This window comes from Ceratotherium simum, chromosome 27 (assembly GCF_057802395.1).
Source record: "Ceratotherium simum simum isolate JZ-2026a chromosome 27, ASM5780239v1, whole genome shotgun sequence".
In the NCBI taxonomy this organism is placed as follows: domain Eukaryota; kingdom Metazoa; phylum Chordata; class Mammalia; order Perissodactyla; family Rhinocerotidae; genus Ceratotherium; species Ceratotherium simum.
Window position 1 is genome coordinate 40,222,283 of NC_141926.1, and position 20,801 is coordinate 40,243,083.

Here is a 20,801-nt window from a genome sequence, read left to right on the forward strand (position 1 = left end):
TGCTTTTTTGTTAATGTCTTTTACTCTCTTTTTGGCTTCTGCTAAAGTTAAAATTTTTATGCATATCTGGAAATTTTTCAGAAGAATGATTTTTGTTATTTTCCTGGAAGGGAAATTAGATAACTCTGCTACTTACATTTGAACAAAAATTGTCTCTTTAAAAGTTAGTAATTGGTACAGGACTGATGTTTGTGAATGGAGTAAGCCTAAGAATCAGTGGTTTCCCATGAAATTGATCTGGTAATTCTTTTCCTAGAACTTCCATGGGATAAACATTTAAAAATATTTTTTAACAGATAATTATTAGTGATTTCTTTCATTTCAGTCGAATGTGGATGCCACAGAAGACTTTGGGACCCAAAGGAAGTATTGTAGGCAAGTGGTGAGTTAGCCACGAGCAGGGGAAGAGATAAAAACTGACAAACCACGGTAGAAGAAGCCTCTCAGGTGGCCCCCCATCAACACCCACAGCGACCTGTTTGCAGCCCGACATGCACATAGCTAGTTTCTACCTGCTGTGTCCTGACCTCGCCCTTATTAGGCTTAAATCATAATAAATTTACATTGCAGTGTTGACCCCCCCTTGCAGGGGATAGAAGCCATGACAGTTCCACCAAGGACCATCTAAGGAGAAAAACTTCCCCTCCCAACGTGGAGGAGGGGACAGCAAGCTGATGGGTAGAATGCCTTCAAACCCCCGTCTTTTCCCGCTGCTCACAAATAAACCTATATAAGCCACAAGCCACCCAGACCTCACGCAGTCACTCCCCTTAAGCCTGCCAGCTCCCTCTCTTGGAGTGTACTTTGCTTTGCAAATAAATCCCTTCTTGCTTTGAACTCATCTTTGTGTGTTCCCTCACAAATTCTTTTGTGAGGCCAAACAAGACCTTGGAAAAACCGATCCCCTCTCCCGGTAACAGAAGGAATAGAGTCATTCTGATCTGGCTACATTGATAAAATGCTCTGGTGGCAGTTTTCACAATCACTATAAATTTGTAATGTTATGTTGTCCTTTGCTAAAAATAAAACTTCCTTCTGAGCCCCTAAGATTAGGAAACAGGATTCTTATACATTGAGTTTAATGAAAATACTGATTTTTTAAACTTGCTTTCCCTAACTTCCCATTTTTGGCAAAAGGATTTCTTTAACAACTGTATTCCAACAGGTTGCCAATAGAAAGAGAGCAGAAGAATAGAGCAATTTCTCTGTTACCGAAAAGGATGCAGCCTAGTGGCACATTCTGTACTGGATGTGAAAGTCACGGATGGAGGAAATTGCAGAGTATCAGAGAAGTAGAATGTGGTATGAAGATGTCACTACTAACGATAGTAACACCTGGTCTTAGAAGACATAAAATGATGGTTGGTTAGGTGATTGTGTAGCACAGACTGTACTCTGAGGAGAGTACCTGGTTAGGGCAGGGGCTAGTGGAAAGGGCTCAAGATTGTGACCCTGTAGACCAGAGCGGGGATCCTGGCAGCCTATGGGCTTTATGTGATTTGACCTGCGCAGCGATGTATATTTTATTATTTGCGTTTAAATGCCTTTAGGAGAAGCCTGTGCTCTCCCCTTGGCCATGTGTACATTCCTTACTAGCCCAATAGCCACACTCTAGTCTGATCCCTGTGGGCGGAATTTAAATAAGTACTCCTATTTCATACACTCCTATGTTAAAACAGTGTGTGTCCACGTGTGAAGTGAGACCTATGATGACTTTCTCCCTTGATGCCATTACTCTACATGAATAGGTTTTTTGCAGCTATGGAAAAACAGATCAACTCTTCAATTTGCTCTCTGTAGGAGCTGAGTCTCATAAAGCGATTTAAGACCATTCTTTTAACCTTAGTTTCTTCCAGAGACAGTTGGGTTGAATCTGCTTTAGAGGAAGCCTGAGGATTGTGAAGTCTGATTTCAGGTACCCTACTGCTGGACACCACACACACCTCTCCCCCAGTCCCCGCCATCCCCCCAGGAACTTGAAAACACACACACACCTCTCATCCCCGAACACTGAAAATATTTCTTTAACTAGACAAATCTTACCACCATTAGAGATGGAAAGGTAAATTTTGAGTAAGTTTGTCAACCACCTCTACCGGGTAAAATTGAATGTGCCAATCGGTATAAGTGACAAACAGGTCTTTCCATTTTAATGGACAACTCTACTGAATTCCTGAAGTTTTTGATCACAGAAGAGCTCACAAGACCATACGATGGATGGCTGTATGGCTCGTCAGCTTTTGACGTTTATTCCCCAAAGTATGAACATAGATACTGCACAGTAAATTACATTTGTCGTCATTTGTCGTTTGTTTAGAATTCTAATCATTAACCATTTTCTGTTTTTAAAAAGATCAATATCTATTGAGATATTATCTCAATGTAGTTAGAAAATACAGTCTCAAAACTCACTAATACAAATGAGTTAATAGTAAACCAGTGCATTTACAACTAACTTGTGAATAGCTAAATAAAGAATTGCTATATCAATATTAAGTATTGATTCAAAATAATTCCTTTTAGGGAGAAAAATTGGTTCCCAATGTTAGTTGTATCTACACTTGAAAAGAATGACCTTAATGGATGAATGTCTGACAATATTATGATCTAAACATACAGCAAGATATGTACATGCTGTTTTTGTTATATAAAGTAAGGCAGATTAAACATTCCCAGCAGATTCATATTTAAAGTGCAAAAAAGTCACTATTCTAGATTTATATTGCATTACATTTTAATTCTATTTGCAAGTTTCAAAGATGTGCATGTGTGCATTTTTATGTGTATGTGTGTGTACATCCCACCCCGCCTCTTGCAAACTAAAGAATCCCACCCCAGCTAATGTGTGTATTGAGCAGGTGAATTATCCAGAGAAGGTACTTATACATCCACAAAGCGAATAATTTGGAATTTACTCTTGAATAAGAAAAGCCATTATATGTCTAATATATTTAACACCTCCTGGTGGTTAATGTACGCCTAAGCGTGGAGGATCAGGCTGCTGAAAACTATGTTTTTTTAATGATATGTCAAAGTTTCTCTCCATCCAATTAATGGTGATTATATGTGTGCAGACGTGATCTACATAGACTGTGACCTGTATAATGCTTGGTTTTTATTAATATCATAAAAAAAGAGACTGGACAGTATAATTTATTTAGTAAGCATTCTAAGTCAATAATAAAGCTTGGTGTGATTGTTCCCATTTTTGTTATATAAAATAAGTTAGATAAACATAGCCAGCAGATTTACATTCAAAATGCAAAAAAAAAAAGTCGCTGTTTGATATTGATATCACAGTATGGTTTGCTTCTACTTGCAAGTTTCAAAGAAGTGCATTCTTATAAATTAAATATGTTCCTTGAGATACAATTCCCTGAATTGAAAAGCTCAATATATCAAACTTTTCCATTAATAATAAATCATTCCAATCAATTAAACCAAAAGTGATAGTCTTTTTTGATAGGATCCCAGATGACTTTCTGGGTTGTGATATTTTAAAAATAAATTATGTTATTAAATTAGGCACCCTTCAAGTTTGTAGCCGTTGTTAACAGCACACGCCTTCATTCATTTAACCAGGATTGTGTGCCCGGTATGAGCACTTTCCCAGACACTGGAGAAACAACAGCAGACAAACAGATATCTTCCCGGCACTTTACAGCTTATAGAAGAAGAGAAGTTTGGGCCTCAAGAATCCATAAAGCATATTTTCTATAGCTAAACATCAAAAAAGCCTCTTTTGAAACACACTTTGGGTGCTATGCCCTAAATATTGGCTTCAAAGGTGTCGCTTCTGATTAAGATCTGTTCCTAAATGCAGTAATAAAATTCGAAGGTACCTCTGGCTCTTAAGTGCAAAACTTTTAGTTCAAACAAACAGCTGATGGTAAGCAGGACACTGGTTAAGGAATTTTTTAATTGGATCTTCTGTGGTGATATTCTTTAACTATGTGACATTAGTAACTGAAATGTTAAAAAGCTAATATACAGCCTTTGAAGAAGGAAACTTTAAAAGACCCATGTGCACACTCACGTGTGTGTGTGTGGGGAGAGAGAGAGAGAATCATTGTTTTATTCGTATTAGTATCTTTGGCGTAAAATGTACCATGTGGCTTCTGAGAATAATTATTTTAAAGAAAATAATTCATCAATATAATTTAAGTTGTATTAAAGTAGAAAAGAAAAGCCTCTGCAAAAGTTATTGATATAAAATGATTTTTGAAGGCAACCAAATAACTAATTTCTATTTTTGTTGGAGAAAAGAAAAGAATGAAAAAATGAATCAATCGGCTATTACACAATAGGAAATCTTATCTGCATTCAAGGTGCTCCTTAGAAATAGTAAATAAACTCTGATTCAGACTTGTTTTCACCCGTTTTTCTCTCTGTCTTCGGTTGCAAAACCAAACTCTTACTACTTCTTTCTCCAGATTGAGTTCTTCAGCCATCCGCATGATCTCCTGAGAGGAAGGTTTATTCTGTTCTCCAAAGTGTCTCTCCAGAGCATCTTTAGCAGCAATACTGAGAGGTGGGTGGGTGGGAGGGGAAAGAAAGGGTAAGGTTATGTTTTTAGTGATGTTTTTGGCAGATCAAAATTAAGTTAGGTTGCATTTCCTAAACATTAACGTGAAAAGGAAACTTAAAGACTCTGAAAACACTTTTGAAGCTCTTCAACAAAGCGTAAAATTTGTCGAATGTGTAGATGCTCGTCTCAGGCAGGGTACTGTTTGCAGAGTCACAGCAAGAAATAAGGAGGGGAACCAGCCCATCTGTGTTTATCCACTTTGTGCCACAAGAGGGCACTGACATTCTGAGAAGGACGTGAACACTTCTGTAGGCATTGTAAATGTCCCCAGAAATCATTTAGGTTGTTCACAATAGATGAAATATTTAGTGAACAACTAACCAACCAAAACAAAACCTACGGTATTTGAGCATTTCCTCTGCGAGCCTCACGGAAATTACAAAAAAATCAGTGAACAATCTTTCTGGTTTGAAATGCAAGGAGTCGCCTTGGACTTGAAGAGACTGAAGTGCTGACGACTAGTTTTGTTCTTTTTAGTAACAGATACCGTAACGCCAGCGCAAGACTCGTATCTAACAGGACAGCAGAGACTCACTCTTCTCAGAAGTGGTTGCACAGGTTCTGTTTTATGTGGAGCAAAAGTACTCTTGAATCATAGCACATGCTTTGCAGCAAATGTTTAGAATTACTAGCTCTCCATTTCTCACTGTTATTAAATGCTGCTTTTCCACCTGTTTTTTCAATGGGCTCTAGTCACCTTACATTCATATGTCATGTTGCACCTATGCTCATTCCATCTGTAAAAGATCTGTCTCTTCCCCTAGTACCTTATAGTCGTTCTCCGTTTCCTTTTCCTTTCATTTACTCCCACTTTTTCATTGTACAAAGCTGGAATGGAGAAAAGAGGAATGATTACAAAAACAAAGTGGGTTTTTTTTTTAAAAACTATCAGATTTGGATTTCAAGTTTTCTTTATAAAACAATCTAAAATAAAATTACTGTACATTTTTGTTTCAAATTTTTGCAGTCTATGTCATTTTATATTACAAGCCCTAGATAAAAATGTTAATACAGAGATAAATATTAACTTTGCAAAGACAATTGTCTATAAATTATATCCTTACCTTACTTTTGTTGGAACGCTTGCTCTAAATGCTCTCAAACCTTACCCTTTATCAGCCTTGACATTAGTATGACTAATTTTATCACATTAAATAATTTTATCACATTAAATTGCTCATCTAGCAATTGCTTATGTTATTCAGAGGAAGACTGGTGTGTCGAATGCTCTGGTTACACACGTTAGGTTATAAGAATAATTCATGTACAATTACTACAGTAGAGCACAGAGACAGAAAGAATCTGGATGTGTTTTAACAAAATCATTTCGCCACTTCACACCTAAGCCACATTATCTAGAAGGCTTTCTTTAAACATCTTTTCTCTCTCTATCTTCTCAGTAAATTTATTTCTACACTTCTATTGGCCTTCCTTTTTTTTTAGTGTGATACAGCAAGATATCTATTTTTTATCTCAAAGAGAAAAACCAAACCAAAACCAAACCCCACCCCTCTCGCTGTAGTATCAATCCTGCCAATTGGAGCCCCCTCTTTTGGGTTGGAGCATCACGCAGCCCTCAGAACATTGCTCTGCTACCTCCCACTTGTTCCGCTTCCTCCAGCCATTTGGATAGGATTGCTTTCAGTTTGCATGCGTTTTTAAAGCTGAGCTGCAGGTTTTCAAATCGGCAGATAGTTGTCTGACTGAATTCAGAGCCGTGCACGGCCGCCAGGGCTTCCCCGACGTTGGTTTGGGTGTATCCTGTGAAAGGATGGCCAAGACCGTTAGCTGCTGCTTTCCAAGAAGCGTTCACTTTAGTCTGTCACTGCACAAATCTGCGTATCTTTCTTTGTCAGCTATTAAATACTGCTTTTAAGAACATATTTGTTGGCAATTTAAAATTATTTAGTAAGATTCAGTGTAAATTGTCCGGAACTTCAAAAAAATATTCCTTCTAGTTAATGTTATTTTTTTCTAGAAGTCAAAAGAATTCAGATAGGAACATCTGCCATTCATAACATTTAGTCAAATTGGATAGATGTCTCATAAACACATTATAAATGCTTAAAAGTTCTTGCCCTCTTTATCATTATTATTAAAAATATCTGATGATATATGCTCAAAAATCTATCATATATTAAATATAGTGCATAAAATATATGATGATATATCATAAATATTTTTATCTCAACTGTAGGAGTGAAAAATTCAACTATATTTTTGAAAGGGACCTAATAAAACTAAGAATTATGCTTACTTTCCCTAAAAACATGTTTATTATGAGACTATGATCACACATTTTATGTATACCTCTGAGCACATTCATTATATTATTTGGTAATGCTTCTATCTCCAGGCAAAAGATCCTCATCGATTGTCCTAAACATTTTTAGAGTACAAGTTGATATAAACCATCAACATAGAATTTGAAATATTCACAGCAATCTAAATAGCAAACTGAAAATGAATGTTATAACAATGCCTACTTCTGTGTTTATTGTAACTACTATTAATTCAGGGCCTAAGGCTAGATACCTGTATGCATAACATGATTACATATGATGCCTATCAATAAATATCATTACAAAATTATCTGTAGTTCACTCCAAAGTGCAGCGGTTTGAACTATCATCTTCAATCCATTAAAAAAAATACACTACTTCATGAATTTAAATCAAAGTTAATTGTCATAGTTATGTTAAAAACACCTTTCAATAGAAAGTAAGCAAAGGCTATGAACAGACAGTTCACAGAAAAGGAATTACAAATGACAGTCAAACACAGGAAAGAACACTTGCGAACTTCACTCATAAACTACCAGGAGGAACCACTTCAACCTATCTGATTTTCAAAGATCCAAAAGATTAACAGCATATTTTTCCTTCAACAACTATTTATTTACTCTGTGTACCAATCACTGTTCTTAGTGCTGAAGATATACTGTTACGCAGAAAACAAAGAGGAATAAATAAAAAACCAAACACTCCTGCCTTCACGGAGATTACATTCTGAGGGGCAGCAAAAGAGACTCATGGTGGTAGTAAAATTTGGTACAACTTCTATGCAGACCAATTTGACAACAACTATCAAAATTACAAATATACATACACTGGTTCTTTTTTTTTAGCAGGGAAAGATTCGCTGTGAGCTAACATGTGTTGCCAACCTTCCTCTTTTATTTTTTTCCTCCGCAAAGCCCCAGTGCCTGTTTGTATATGCTAGTTGTAAGTCGTTCTAGTTCTCTATGTGAGCCGCCTCGACAGCATGGCTACTGACAGATGGGTGGTGTGGATCCACGACCAGGAAGTGAAGCTGGGCCGCCGAAGCAGTGAGAGCGCCGAAGTTTAACCGCTAGGCCATCAGGGCTTGCTCCAAATGCACATACTCTTTAATCAAGCAATTTTGCTTTTAACACTTTTCGTACCCATATATTTATATAGCTGCAAAATGACATTTATGAAGTTAATCATTGTGGCATTGTTTTTAACAGCATAAGATTGGAGACCCCCTAAATTTACCATCAGTAGAGGACTGGTTAAATAAATTGTCGTATATTCATAAAATGGAATTTGACAGATCTATTTAAAATAAAAAAAAGCTCTCTAAAACCTAATACGGAAAGCTCTCCAAAATAAATAAATTAAAAAAAATCTGCATGAAAAAACACAAGTATTTGTTTATGTATGCATAAGATATCTCTGGAAGGATACACAAGAAACTAGCGACATTGATCAACAAGGTTTTTGTAGGATATTCATAACTGGACTAACTTAAGTCCACAGTGAGATGTGGAACGAGAACAGTCTTGGACTTCTGACAGAGGATAAGAGACTCAACAGTCAGAGAGTGAAGATTTGCAGACTGAGTTAGGTGCGCCAGGGCTCTTAAAAAGCACATACCGGGCCGGCCCCGTGGCTTAGCGGTTGGGTGCGTGCGCTCCACTGCTGGCGGCCCGGGTTCGGATCCCGGGCGCGCACAGACGCACCGCTTCTCTGGCCATGCTGAGGCCGCGTCCCATGTACAGCAACTAGAAGGATGTGCAACTATGACATACAACTATCTACTGGGACTTTGGGCGGAAAAAAATAAATAAATAAAATCTTAAAAAAAAACAAAAAAATAAAAAAATAAAAAGCACATACCTAGCTTAATTCTTCTCACTTTAAATTCATTGGCAAACTTTTCAAGTTCTCGGATTTCTGGAGAATCCATGTCTATCGGCTCTTCAACCAATTTACTTTTCCGCCGGAGTTCCTGCTTGAAGTCAGCGGCTGCAGGGTCCTCTGCCAGGAGAGGCTGGTGCATGGGGGGAAAGCCATGACCCAAAGTGTGGTCAGGAAACTTATAAAGACAAGGGGCTAAGCTACCTGTGAATAAACAAAGAAAAGGAAAGGGCCATTTGTAATTATCTCATTTCTATACAAGCAAGGATTTTGCCAATAGAGCCCATTTTTCAGCTACAGCCTGTCTCAATTCTTCAAGATTACCTGGCACTCAGTCTTCTGAGGTAGAAATACAGAGTAGCTTAGTATAAATGTGATTATTTATTTTCCACATTCCCTGGAGCAGCAAAAACAAAGACAATGCCAAAGGAAAGAAGCTGGAAATTGCAAATAATTACAATAGAAATAAAAAAAATTCTCTTTGAAGCGTAAATTTTCCATCATTTTTTCCGCTTAAAAGACGCTTAATGTTGGGAATCTGAGGTTCAACTCTAACCAGAATGTATGTTTTGATCTCTGTTTTCTTATTTCATTAAACAAATAATCTGTGATGTTTGTTGTAATCAAACTTAGCCCAGAGCTAAGTGCTATGCTGGAAGTTTTCTTATGATCAGGAAATAGATTTTACAATATTAAAAAATAAAACAAAACACTGTTTTATCAGTAAATACTTAATTTCAATGGGAAATAATTGTGTCTTTTTTTAATTTAACAAAGGCAGGTAAAAGAGAATTATGAGAACATAAAATACATTAATATGGTTAAATGGATTTGAGGAGTGAATAGACATTTAACAAAAGGTAACTTTAAAAGTTCTGTTAAAAAGTCATTGACAAGATTTTTTGAAAAGTATACAATATAATGGAATCATTTTTTAATAATTTTTTTTAGAAGCAAAAATAAATGGCAAAGAAGTGTTCAATTCTCAGTATGATAGGCATCACCCACAGATGATGAAGCAGAGTTGACTGAGTGGGTTAAATCATAAATCACAAAAAAGCTAAAAGATCTAATTTTTTAAAATTGCTTCCAGATTTCATTCTTTATTAGGAAAGAAGAGTCTAACTCAGTTGGGGAGCATGGATGAGAGGATGGTATATAAGCCAAATTCCCACACATTTTGCTTCTGTTTGCTTCATCAATACATTATAATTTTTATTGGTAGAGATTTCACTTCAACTGATACTAAATGACACATGTATAACCAAGACATTTTGATATAAACAAAATACTGAGTAATTAATCATTTTTCTTATGAGTATAAATAAATATTTAAACTAGAAATAAACTACTACAGATTATATGCAGTAATCATTCTTGGAAAATTGCTGAAAAAACTATCAAGAGTTTATGCTATCTATAATTTCTCCATAAATACATTCACAAATCAAAGACATGAGTAATAATATATTTTGCCAGAATATATAAATCTTACATTATATATCAATATTTAATGAGCAAAGAATAGTGTAAGTCAGCAAATTTTTGGCTTCTATTATTTATATGAGAATATGTAATTACAAAGTGTGCCCTTATCCAAAAGACTATACTATTTTTCTGAAGCAAAGTAAACACAGAAATGAAAGATTAAACAAAATAAAATAAAATAAATTTGGTAACTTCACAGCCAAAAATATATCTAAAAAGACACTACTCCTACATAGAAAAATTCATGCTACTTTTGCAAACCAAAATTACCCAGTTTTACTTTTTAAAAAGTCAATTAATCATCCCCTTTATACTTGAGTGCGTGGTATATTGACCAGACCACACAAAATTTAAAAAGAGAAATTTTATCAATTTTTAATTTATTACTAGCTTATTTTTTAAAATATTTATTTCTTTTGGTATTTATTTTTTATCTTTCTATTAATTTTAGACTTCCGCTAGTTGAAATAAAAGAAAAGACTAACGTATATAAGAAGAAAACTGATCACATTGGTTTCAGTATCTGCTTAATATTTAGCTCAAGACTTTTCTTTCACTTGTGCTTTCAGAGTTGGATCTTATAGATATGAAAAATCTTCACTTCTTTCACCATTCGAGAATATCAAATGTCACTTGATGAAATAGTGTACAAAACAGTAAAAGCAGAGAGAAAAAAGTCAGGCTGCTGTTTGATTTTGCACATTCAATGTATTTTAAGACACTTTAGATAACTCATTTAACCTCTGTCAAATTATTTTTATTTTATGTAAGTAATTTGTTGCATATCTTTCTACATGACCATACCACAAGGTCTGAATCTGTTAGCAATCTTGATCGTGATTTCCAATTTTTTTTGCCAATCATAATCATGCACTGCTAACAATCTTCTATGTGATACTTTATGCTGTGTTCATTTCACATTTGTCGTCTTCTGATCTTTATATGCACAAGTTAGGTAGGAAGGATGTGTAGTTTTTACCCACAGTTTAAAATTTAGGACATTTAAGTAAAAAGAAGTTAAGTAACTTTCCGTGGATGCCACGATGAATGAACTATGTGATGGAAACGAGAACTGAAGTCCAACCAGCACTGCAACAGACCTTGCAGAACTACCGCCTACTTAGTTTCCAGGCAGTGTGTACTCAGGTGAATTAAGTGACTTTCCTTTAAAGGCATTCCCTGCAGCTTAACCACACTTGGCTGTATTAAACAAGTGCTTTCAGACAAAAATATTATGATTAATTATTAAAATATTAGAAACATGCCATCCCTAGTTTTGGAAAATTTTAAAGGTAGTTTACACATTATAAATACTCTGGATAAATAAATATTTAGAAAATAAATTTGAACATGAGTCCATGAAAAGTATACAGAAAATACCATATTCAAAGGTTTGGCATCCAGAGAAAAAAGGACAACACGACGTGTGATGCGTTTTCATCTTTCACTAAGTGCGAGCATCCGGTTACTGGCGGGGATAGTTTCCCTGGAACTACCCTTAGACAGAAATTGATCACGACAGTCATGGGCACAGCCAAGCAAGCCGCAGTTTCCGTCACAGGATCCTGATTTAGGGGAGAGTGAGGAGTGATTGGCATGGTGTATATGGCAAGATATTTTTTAAATTTTTCTAAAGCCTGCATTATTGAAAAAGGCAAAAGATAAAAGATGTGGTGAGCATGTGCAGCAGAGATCTCATAAAAAATTTCCAAAACACTGATAAAGCAAAATTGTCTACAGATCTAGACAGGCACACACCTAAGAAGCTTGGAAGAGTTGGCACATTCTTTACTGCCCAAAGCGTATTTTCACATGGCAGAATAATCACTACAGCCTTTCTGAATTGCTCTGTGTGTGTTTCTGTGTGGCAGAGCGGGAGAACAGAGGGAATCTTTTAAAGCAGGCAGTGGGGAGGCGGAGGTCGGGCTTGCCTCGCAGGGCCCTGGCTCAGTGTACCATGGTGTGGGGCAAACTGCTCTCTGCAGTATGTAGCTCTGCCAGGTGCTAACTGACAATATCTCTGAGGTTACTGGCTTGACGGCTTAAAAGAACAGGGAAGAAGAGGACACGGTAAAATACACCACCTTGCTGTAGACGTGCACGGGAATATGTTTTTGAGTACTTCCCTTTATTTTCCATTTTTCCCCCCCTCTGCATGACAATGTGAAGCAAATCATAAATTTGAATCGTGATCTTTTCTCTTTTGTGTATTGGTAAATCCTACCCATGTACAACAGAGGTCCTCTGCCTGGTGTTGTAAATTAAGTTTATTTGGAACACAGCCATGCCCACTGTGTGTACATATTGCCTGTGGCTGCTTTCCTGCGACCATGACTGAGGGGAGTAGTTGAGACAGAGACAACAAAATTTAGGGAAAATATATCCTGTTACTGCTACCGAAAGGCCTTTCATGATCCAGAGGCAAAAGATTGTCAGAATTACTCCTTCCCTCAAAGTTAACAAAACTAGAACAAATTAGAGAAAAAGAATAAATAAAGAAAAGAAAGAGAAAAGAAGACAACTTAAGAATGAAGAGATGGACTCCAAAGTTGGCCACGTCTCTGTGTCAACTGTCAGACTGACTTCTGGAGCCTTTTGCGTCAGCCCAAGTGGAGAGGGCATTTTCAGCCGTAATAATCCTTTCTCTTTTTATCCACTTTTCCTAAAAGAGAATGGACCTTCTTCTTCTTGGTTAACTCACAAACATCAGCTATTTTGCTTTCTTCTTAAAATTAATTTTTGAACAATGACTCTTACCCCACGTCTTGGGTGGCATCATGTCGTCTAACCTTGCTGGGTTCAGCAATCATTACCATGTAGCTGATTTGCTCAGTTGCCACGTGACGGTGGAAGGGTGGACAGACCATTGAGCTTGTTCCTAACTTTCACCCCACTTTAGAAACTGGAGGACAAAAATAATCTCAGATATCCAGGAATCAGAGTTTTGAAGGGTTTCTGTTGTTATTTTGTTTTGTTTTGTGTTTATCTAGAAGAGATTTTGAATGGCATTTATAATTCCCTGTTTCCTGTTACCCATACTGTAGGCTGTTGAATTATCTAAATTCTCAGGAGTGAAGGGACAGAAGTAATTTAGCTGCAGGTGTAAGTAACAAGATCAAGGAGGAAGCCAGGTTGAGTTGGTACAAATCTGCCACGACTTTGAGAGTTGTAGTACCCACCACAACCTGGGGATGAAGAGACTGAAACTCAGACATGTTAAGTGACTTGAATAAAGTTCGTAGTTAGTCGTGCTGTGGCTAATTCATTGCTCCCAATTAGTCATTCTCTTTAGTATGCCCACACCTGGACTCGGAGGCACAGTGGACTCATCCGAGGATTAAAGCCCTCCTTACCAACCTTATCAAAATATTAGCTGTAGCTCTTCCCTTCCAGTGGGTTTTTAATTTAATGAAATGCTCAAACTAAATGTAAGCATCCGAGTATGGGTAATATAATAACCCATTAAAATAAAGCAATTTCACATCATTTGAAATATAGTTCTTTGTGTCACTTCTCTTTCCTATGGCAATGGAAGTGAACCTGTGACAATGAACCTTTGTTGTTGATGATAAGATACTTCCGTAAATTGCATGGAAGTGGCTGATTTGATGAACGTCTTGAGATGTCTCAAAAAATTCAAATGACATTGCCAAGTTTCTCTTGTGTATTTTATACCTTTGCTCTCTTATTTCTGAATTCATCTGTTTTATAACTCAATTTGTATAGCTTCTCTGGGGATGAAGGCAGGAGAATTCAGAGTCTCTGAGATTTAATCTGCCATGATGCAAATGCTAATACTGAATATATGTCAAAATGGTGACATTCTGACAAAGTGTAAAGCATATCACATTTTAATGATATCCCTCTCAAAAATATTCAAATATAATCTCTATGTTTGCCATGGTGAGTTTTTCTTTCAGTGACAAGATAAATTTAATTTAGTTTTAAGATGACAGTAATACCTCCAAATCTTAGGATAACCATTTTGTTCCTGATGTCACCAACCCATGCTTGGAATCTTTTTAAAGGGCTTTTCCAGGGGTCTCTCCTTTTTAACTGTGATGAGGAAGAGGGTTTGCTGAGTGCCCACCAAGGGAAGCACAACCTAAGCTGCCAATGGACTCTCTGTGTGAACCTGGGCCTTTTCACTCCAGTCCTGGAAAGTGGAAGGCCGTAAGAATTCTCAGGCCAGCTGCGAACTCACTAGGCCACAGCTGCTGGCCTTGATCTGGTGGGGAGGGAGGTGGTACCGAAAACCATTTTAGAGTATTTGGTGTGTGGCTGATTTTATCTTTGTGCTAACCTCAATCCATGGCTGCCTCTTGCTGGGTTGAGAGGGCACCTAAAGTTGCACCTGGGTTCGTGGGAATCACTGTGAATGAAGAGCAAGGCCTCTCCTCTGAGAGAGAGCAGCACATGGCCCTGCAATTGTCATTTCTTGTTCCATAGTCAAAACGTTGTGGGGACCACGGAAAGCATTCTGCCTGCACCTCTGGTGGCTAAATGCACATCGTTTTACTCTTTTATAATGAAAGTAGTTCATCATCAATGGGGGCTGTTCTCATTAACCATGAGTACTGATTAACTACTAATTGTATGAATTATAAATGATCAGTTTTCAAAGGGGAAGAAAAAATATGGCTTTCCTTGTTTCTTAATTATTAAAAAGAGACATTAGTATTTACAGGTGGTCATTAAGAACACCAGTCTTCATTTTACCATAAAGGTGAGGATACTAGTTTATGCAGAATGCTGCTTGATAGAATGTAAGAGAAGCTAATTTGTTCTGGAATATTTTATTTTAAAGTTTTATTTAGTCTTAAACTGAAAAAATTTGCGAAATTAAAGGTTGGTGAACTAAATTCTTTGTTCAATTTTATTTCAAATTTATAGGCATATATCCATGTTTGTTTTATTACTTACTCTGGATGATAACAAAACAAAGAAAAGATTGCACTAATATGTGATTCCTTTATCCGTAGTTTCTCTCTCATTTCACACAAGCATGCACACACGCGTGCACACACACACACACATACACTCTTATGTTCTCACTGAGCCTTAGTAGTATATCGTCATCCATAATATTTTTCTCCCTGCTGCAGTAATATGTATAAAAGATCAAAGAATATCTAGAAAAAATCTGTGCACAACAAAATTGTGCACTTTATTAAACCATTAAAATATTTTCTCTGGCCATATCCTAAAATCAAGCCATAAGTTTTGTGATGAGTGGATGGCTCAGGTCAGATTTTCCTCTTAAGAAACGTGCTATTGATGCCTTCATACAAAAGTAAATAAATAAGTAGTTAGTCTTGATTTTGTGATGCTTTACTTAGCCAAAGGAGAAACAGATGTAACTTCACCTATTTCAATCACATTTAAGACTCAGAGGCAGCTCAGAGAGGGCTGTCAAAGCCTCAAACAACCATTGCTAAAGCTACTGCAAACCACTCTTAGCCTTCGATGACTTATATATCTATATGGACCAAATGTCCAGAAGAAATATTGTGATGAGAGGGATGTTCTATAAATCCGTGCTGTCTGCTTTGGTAGCCACATGAGCACTTAAAATGTGGCCAGTACAACTGAGAAACTGAATTTTAAATTTGACTTTATTTTAGTTAATTTACATTTAAATTTAAATAGCCACATGAGGCTAGTGGCTACCATACTTATACTGGAGACAAGCCCACCCATAGCATCACCAAGTGACAATCGACAGTTTGACAGTAGGGAATTAGAACAAAAATCATACAAAGCAAACACCAGAGTTGACAAGCACAGCAGCTCAGGGCTGTGTAGAATAGGGGCAATCAGGTATAATTATCATGGTCTCTGAAGGCATCACAGATCAGGGAACATTTCAACAAGCGGTGGTTTTACCAGCAATTTCCAAGGTTAAGAGATTAGAATTTCATGATGCGCTCTGGTCAAGATTCGCTCAGAACCAGGAAATCCATCTAAGTGTCCCCAAGTCAATCTCATATGTAAAGACAATTTTTCTTACCTGCCATCACTCCATAGGTTGATGACTGGTTTCCATAGTGACAGGAAGGAACAGAATAATGAAGTCCCGTTGCTGTGTTTCCCAATGTTGTCACCGAGAAATATGTGCGCAAATATTTAGGAGTTTGGATCAAAGACAAAATAGACGGGACTGGTAAGAAAATGTATGAGGATTCAAGACACATTCGTTTCATTTCAAGAATATACATTTATGCAATTCTTAGTTATATGCCAATAATTTTTTCTCATTTAGGGGAAATTCTCTGATGAGTAGGTTGAAACTAGGGGTCAAAGTTATCTCAAGTAATGAGATTATAAATCATCAAGAGAATTAAAGCTTTCATTAATTATCCTTTGCTCTGTGAAGGGGTGACTGACCAGTCTGGACCTTGGCTAACTGAAATTTGCTGACTTATTGTAGGTTCCACCCAATATAGATATTGCAACAAACCTGCTAGAAAATAATCTCTTAAAATTCTTGTATAACATGGTATTATAGAATGGCCTTTCTCTGGAAGAATGAATACAGAAATCTACTCTCTAACAGTCTTTACTTTTGTTTATTTTCCTAACAAATTTCTTCCATCAAAGAGGAAATGGCAGAGCAACTAGCCTCCTATTGGATACAATCATAAAAATTCCACTAAATTCAGGGGTTTATAAAAAATTTATGACAATGTATTTATGTTGATTTTGAAACTATGAGGTTGCAGGTTTTCTGAATGCACACAACCGCTTCAACAATTCTAATGATAAAACGGGTCAAAAAATAAGTTCATTGAGTATTGAGAGATATTGTCTATAAGGATTGAATCTAGAATATAAACATAAGCTCATTCTTAAATAGTTATATGCCTCATGGAATCAACGTGTATTTTGAAAGTAAATCTGAATTACTAAACTTTTATCAAGCTTTAAATATGACTCAGCAAGTTGACTAAGAGCATGGACTACTGACAGTAAAATCACCAGCCAATGTTTCCTTATGTATTTTATTTTCTCATTTTTCCTTCATATCCTGAATATAGTGGTGGATTTTTATAAATATAACATAATTACATCTTCTTGAATAAATACAAAAGATGTAAAGTGTAGAATTAGGATCCTTTGAAAATATCGAGATATAATCTAGTGATTAAAGACAAAGTCTCTTCAGAATTATCTCTAACTATAGATCAATCTTTAATATTTAAAAATATCTGCATAAGTTTTTATGTAACAACTGATATGTAGGAAGAACTGAAGTTATTTTACAGTAGAATGATAAAAATCTTACTACGCATTCTAAATTAAACAAATAAACTTAAAACACATTTAATACCCAAGAGCTCTTCTCATTATAACCAATATTTCTAATTCCTTACTTAGAACATTAGATGAATATGATTATAGTTTGATGGAAAAATTATAAAATCAATGCTATTATCATTTAAAATACAGTTAGATCATTTTTATGGTTATGATTTTTTTTACTTCCAAGGTTTACTATTTTTTGTTTCTCTGATTTGGGAAAGTTGTATAAAGCATAGGCTAGTTTACTAAATACATTGTTAATTTATTTTTAAATAAATAAATAGGATTTTGAGCCTAAACTTGCTAAATCATTACCTCAATTCTAAATTTTATTTTCATTCTGGCCAGATACTGTTCTCACACAGTAGATTAAACAAATAACGTATTATTCTCCCCATCCCCAATCTGTAGAAAGATCTTTTATTAAAAATATACAGTTAGCTAAGTGGTAATTGTTTAAATTTATTTATAGCACATCTTTCTGGTAAAAATACTTTATTATATTTTCCAAAAAAATGTGTTTGAGGATTTTTTTTTTACCTTTTTAATTAAATTATAAGAATCTTTGGTAGATGAAAAAAAATCTTTACATTAATGATTTTGCCAAAGATTAGTGCCAAACTTACATATATGTTTGGAAACTGCTTAATTATAATAAAAGATAAAGCTCAAATCCTTTAAATCAGAATATAAATGTATCAACTCAAATTTTGTTTTTTAAATGTACAAAATTTAGTTTATATTTAGATTGCTTTTAAAACAAGTGGAAAGTGAATGAGTATATTGCTATTTAATGAAAGAAATTTACTCAATGAAAGACTTTGTCCATTTATAAATCTACTTTAAAACACTATTTGTTACTGCATAAAGAACGGATGTATTAACAAATATACTTATTTGATTGATTGTGTTTAAGACAAAATATTTAAATTCCCAAGTTTAGTTTTTATTTAAGAAAGTTACGTAAGAAAATGTTAAAACTTGGTCAGAGGTTGAAGTCTCTCCAGAACTCAATCTTGAGAAAATTTAACTCAGTTCATGGGCTCTAAATGTTACATGCTGTTTCCAGCTTTGATTTTTGAGTTTTGAATTATGCTAAAAAGGTAAGTTTATTTAAATTATTTAATTAGTTTACTCTTTGAAATACATTATTGTTGGTACTGGGAATCATTTAGTTGTGTTTACGATGAGGTATATGGCTGTTTTTAGACATAGTAGCAAATGTAATCTAAATACCAAATAAATTTTTAAGATAAAGAAGAAATACCTTTTAAACATTAAATTATTTTAGACTCTTTAGTTTTATTCCTTATCCATACACATTTCCATTAAAATGATTTTCAGATTAAAAATAGCCAAACTCACTGTTTACTTACATAGAAAATAGATCTTTATAATAAAACCAACAATAATTTACTACACTTACTAATATTTCTTGAAAAATTTCTTCGGCATTTTGGCTCTTGTAATATCCTTAATATTTAACTCAAAACAAATTAAAACGAAGGAAAAAATAAAAGAAGCAAAGTGATTGTAAACTAACAAGATTCAAAGCATCCATTCTGAACTCTGGAGGCCCAGCGGCACGTGGACCGCGGCTGGAGTCAGTACCTGTGGACATCACGTTGGTGGCGTGGTTGGAGACAGGGAGGCACTCGGCCGCACTGTGATGCATGATCAGAGGCAGAGTTGCAGAAGACTCGGAATTCAGAGGCATAAAGGTATCAGCCGAAGTAAAAGGTTGGCAACTCATTCCCACAAGAGAGTAGAAAAATGAGGAGAACCGCTGCTCCCCAAAACAGAGTGTTATTCTATTATCGTCTCAAAGGGCAGTTTCAAATCTCTCTCCTGCATATATACATCAGGAAGGCTCTGAAGCCCAGGAGGGCGCGTGCTGGTGTTTATATTGCAGGGAAATCCCTTTATACATGTTAATCATCTGTTCCCAGGGGTATTGCTGTATCAGTCTGAACCCTCTTTCTTCTCCTCCAAATGTAATTCCTGCCCAAGAGGGAAGCTGGTTCTTAGGTATAGACTGAAGGGAAGGGAGAAATCTGAAACTTTATTTGGCAACTTCAGTAAATCAGACCTTTTAGGAAGGAATCAAGAACTTCAAAAAAAGTGTTCCTCAAAGAAATAATGCTACAATGAATGGAGAAATACTAGGTGTCTTTTTGCTGCTAACACAATGGCAAATTTATATATATGAGATTTTTTTCTTTTTTTAGATAACATTAAATTTGCAAAATAATGTAAAACAAGAGAAGTACTCACTACATAATCTCAAGAAATTATGAATTTTTAAGTTTAAATTGAAAGAAGCATAGAAGACTAAATGTGAGAATGAATGATACCAACTACTGATTCACTCTCAATAGTGCAATTTTGAAAAACTATGAGAACAAATTTAATTTTTACCATATAAATGGAAAATGGAAAAGGTTACATAAAATTGTAGTAATCTGTAGAGAAGATGAACACGAGTGATAGTATCTTTCCCTTGATTTTGATTTACTCGTCAAGAATGAACATCATCAGCTCTTACTAGATGTTGACACTGTTGTAGGCACTTTCTACAGTTACGTCAGCAAATCTCACAACATCTCTGTGAGTTATGTACCATCCTCACTAAACTTGACTGTGCCAGAGCCTCTGATCTTAGCCATTCGGCTCCAGAGCCTGCACTGAATGCAAAGTTCCCACACAAAATATATTGACAATACATGAGAATGAAAAAATAACATACTACAAACAATTGATTCAAAGATAAATATCAATACCATAATTTTACAATGGTCATGATTTCTACATATAAATGAATGAATGCAATGCTGTCTTCAGGATGTGTACTACCGGTAATATATCAAACAGAAATAACCAGACAACCATACAATTACTGACATAAACAAAGGCCATGCTTCATTAGATTTTTTGAAATTTTATGTTATAGAATGTTTCAAAATAACTTGGAATTGGTTACTTTGTGCTAAATTTAATGTTAATATTGATGAGAATACATTTTCAAAAACTTGAATGCTTTGCTAGTAATCAGTTGATATTTTGTAGAAAAAGAGATTATAAGGTTGCCCATCCACATCACTAGATATCGCCTGAAAAATATTTATTCTGAAAATGATATATTTTCCATTCTGAATTCTATATCTTTGAAGCTCTTTTAGTCTTCTTTAATGAGAGAAGAAGGTTACATTAATCAAAAGTATTTATTTCACTCTTGCAAAATTCTGGTAATTTTCAGACTT

The 20,801-nt window shown here is 35.4% G+C and overlaps 1 protein-coding gene across 2 annotated transcripts; it reads right to left on the reverse strand.

Annotated features, from left to right (window-relative positions):
* Window positions 1-4,313: 4,313 nt before the first annotated feature.
* POU1F1 (POU class 1 homeobox 1) lies at window positions 4,314-19,294 on the reverse strand. Of its 2 annotated transcripts, none has more exons than XM_004440073.3 (6): window positions 19,153-19,294; window positions 16,250-16,321; window positions 8,731-8,955; window positions 6,185-6,349; window positions 5,356-5,416; window positions 4,314-4,524 (listed from the first exon to the last, which is right to left on the reverse strand). In XM_004440073.3, exons 1-6 carry the CDS (start codon window positions 19,292-19,294, stop codon window positions 4,314-4,316), a joined length of 876 nt encoding a protein of 291 aa, XP_004440130.1. The 2 variants fall into 2 exon arrangements, with proteins under 2 accessions (XP_004440130.1, XP_087274336.1); XM_087418210.1 differs by having other exon boundaries at window positions 16,250-16,399.
* Between the last annotated feature and the right edge of the window lie 1,507 nt (window positions 19,295-20,801).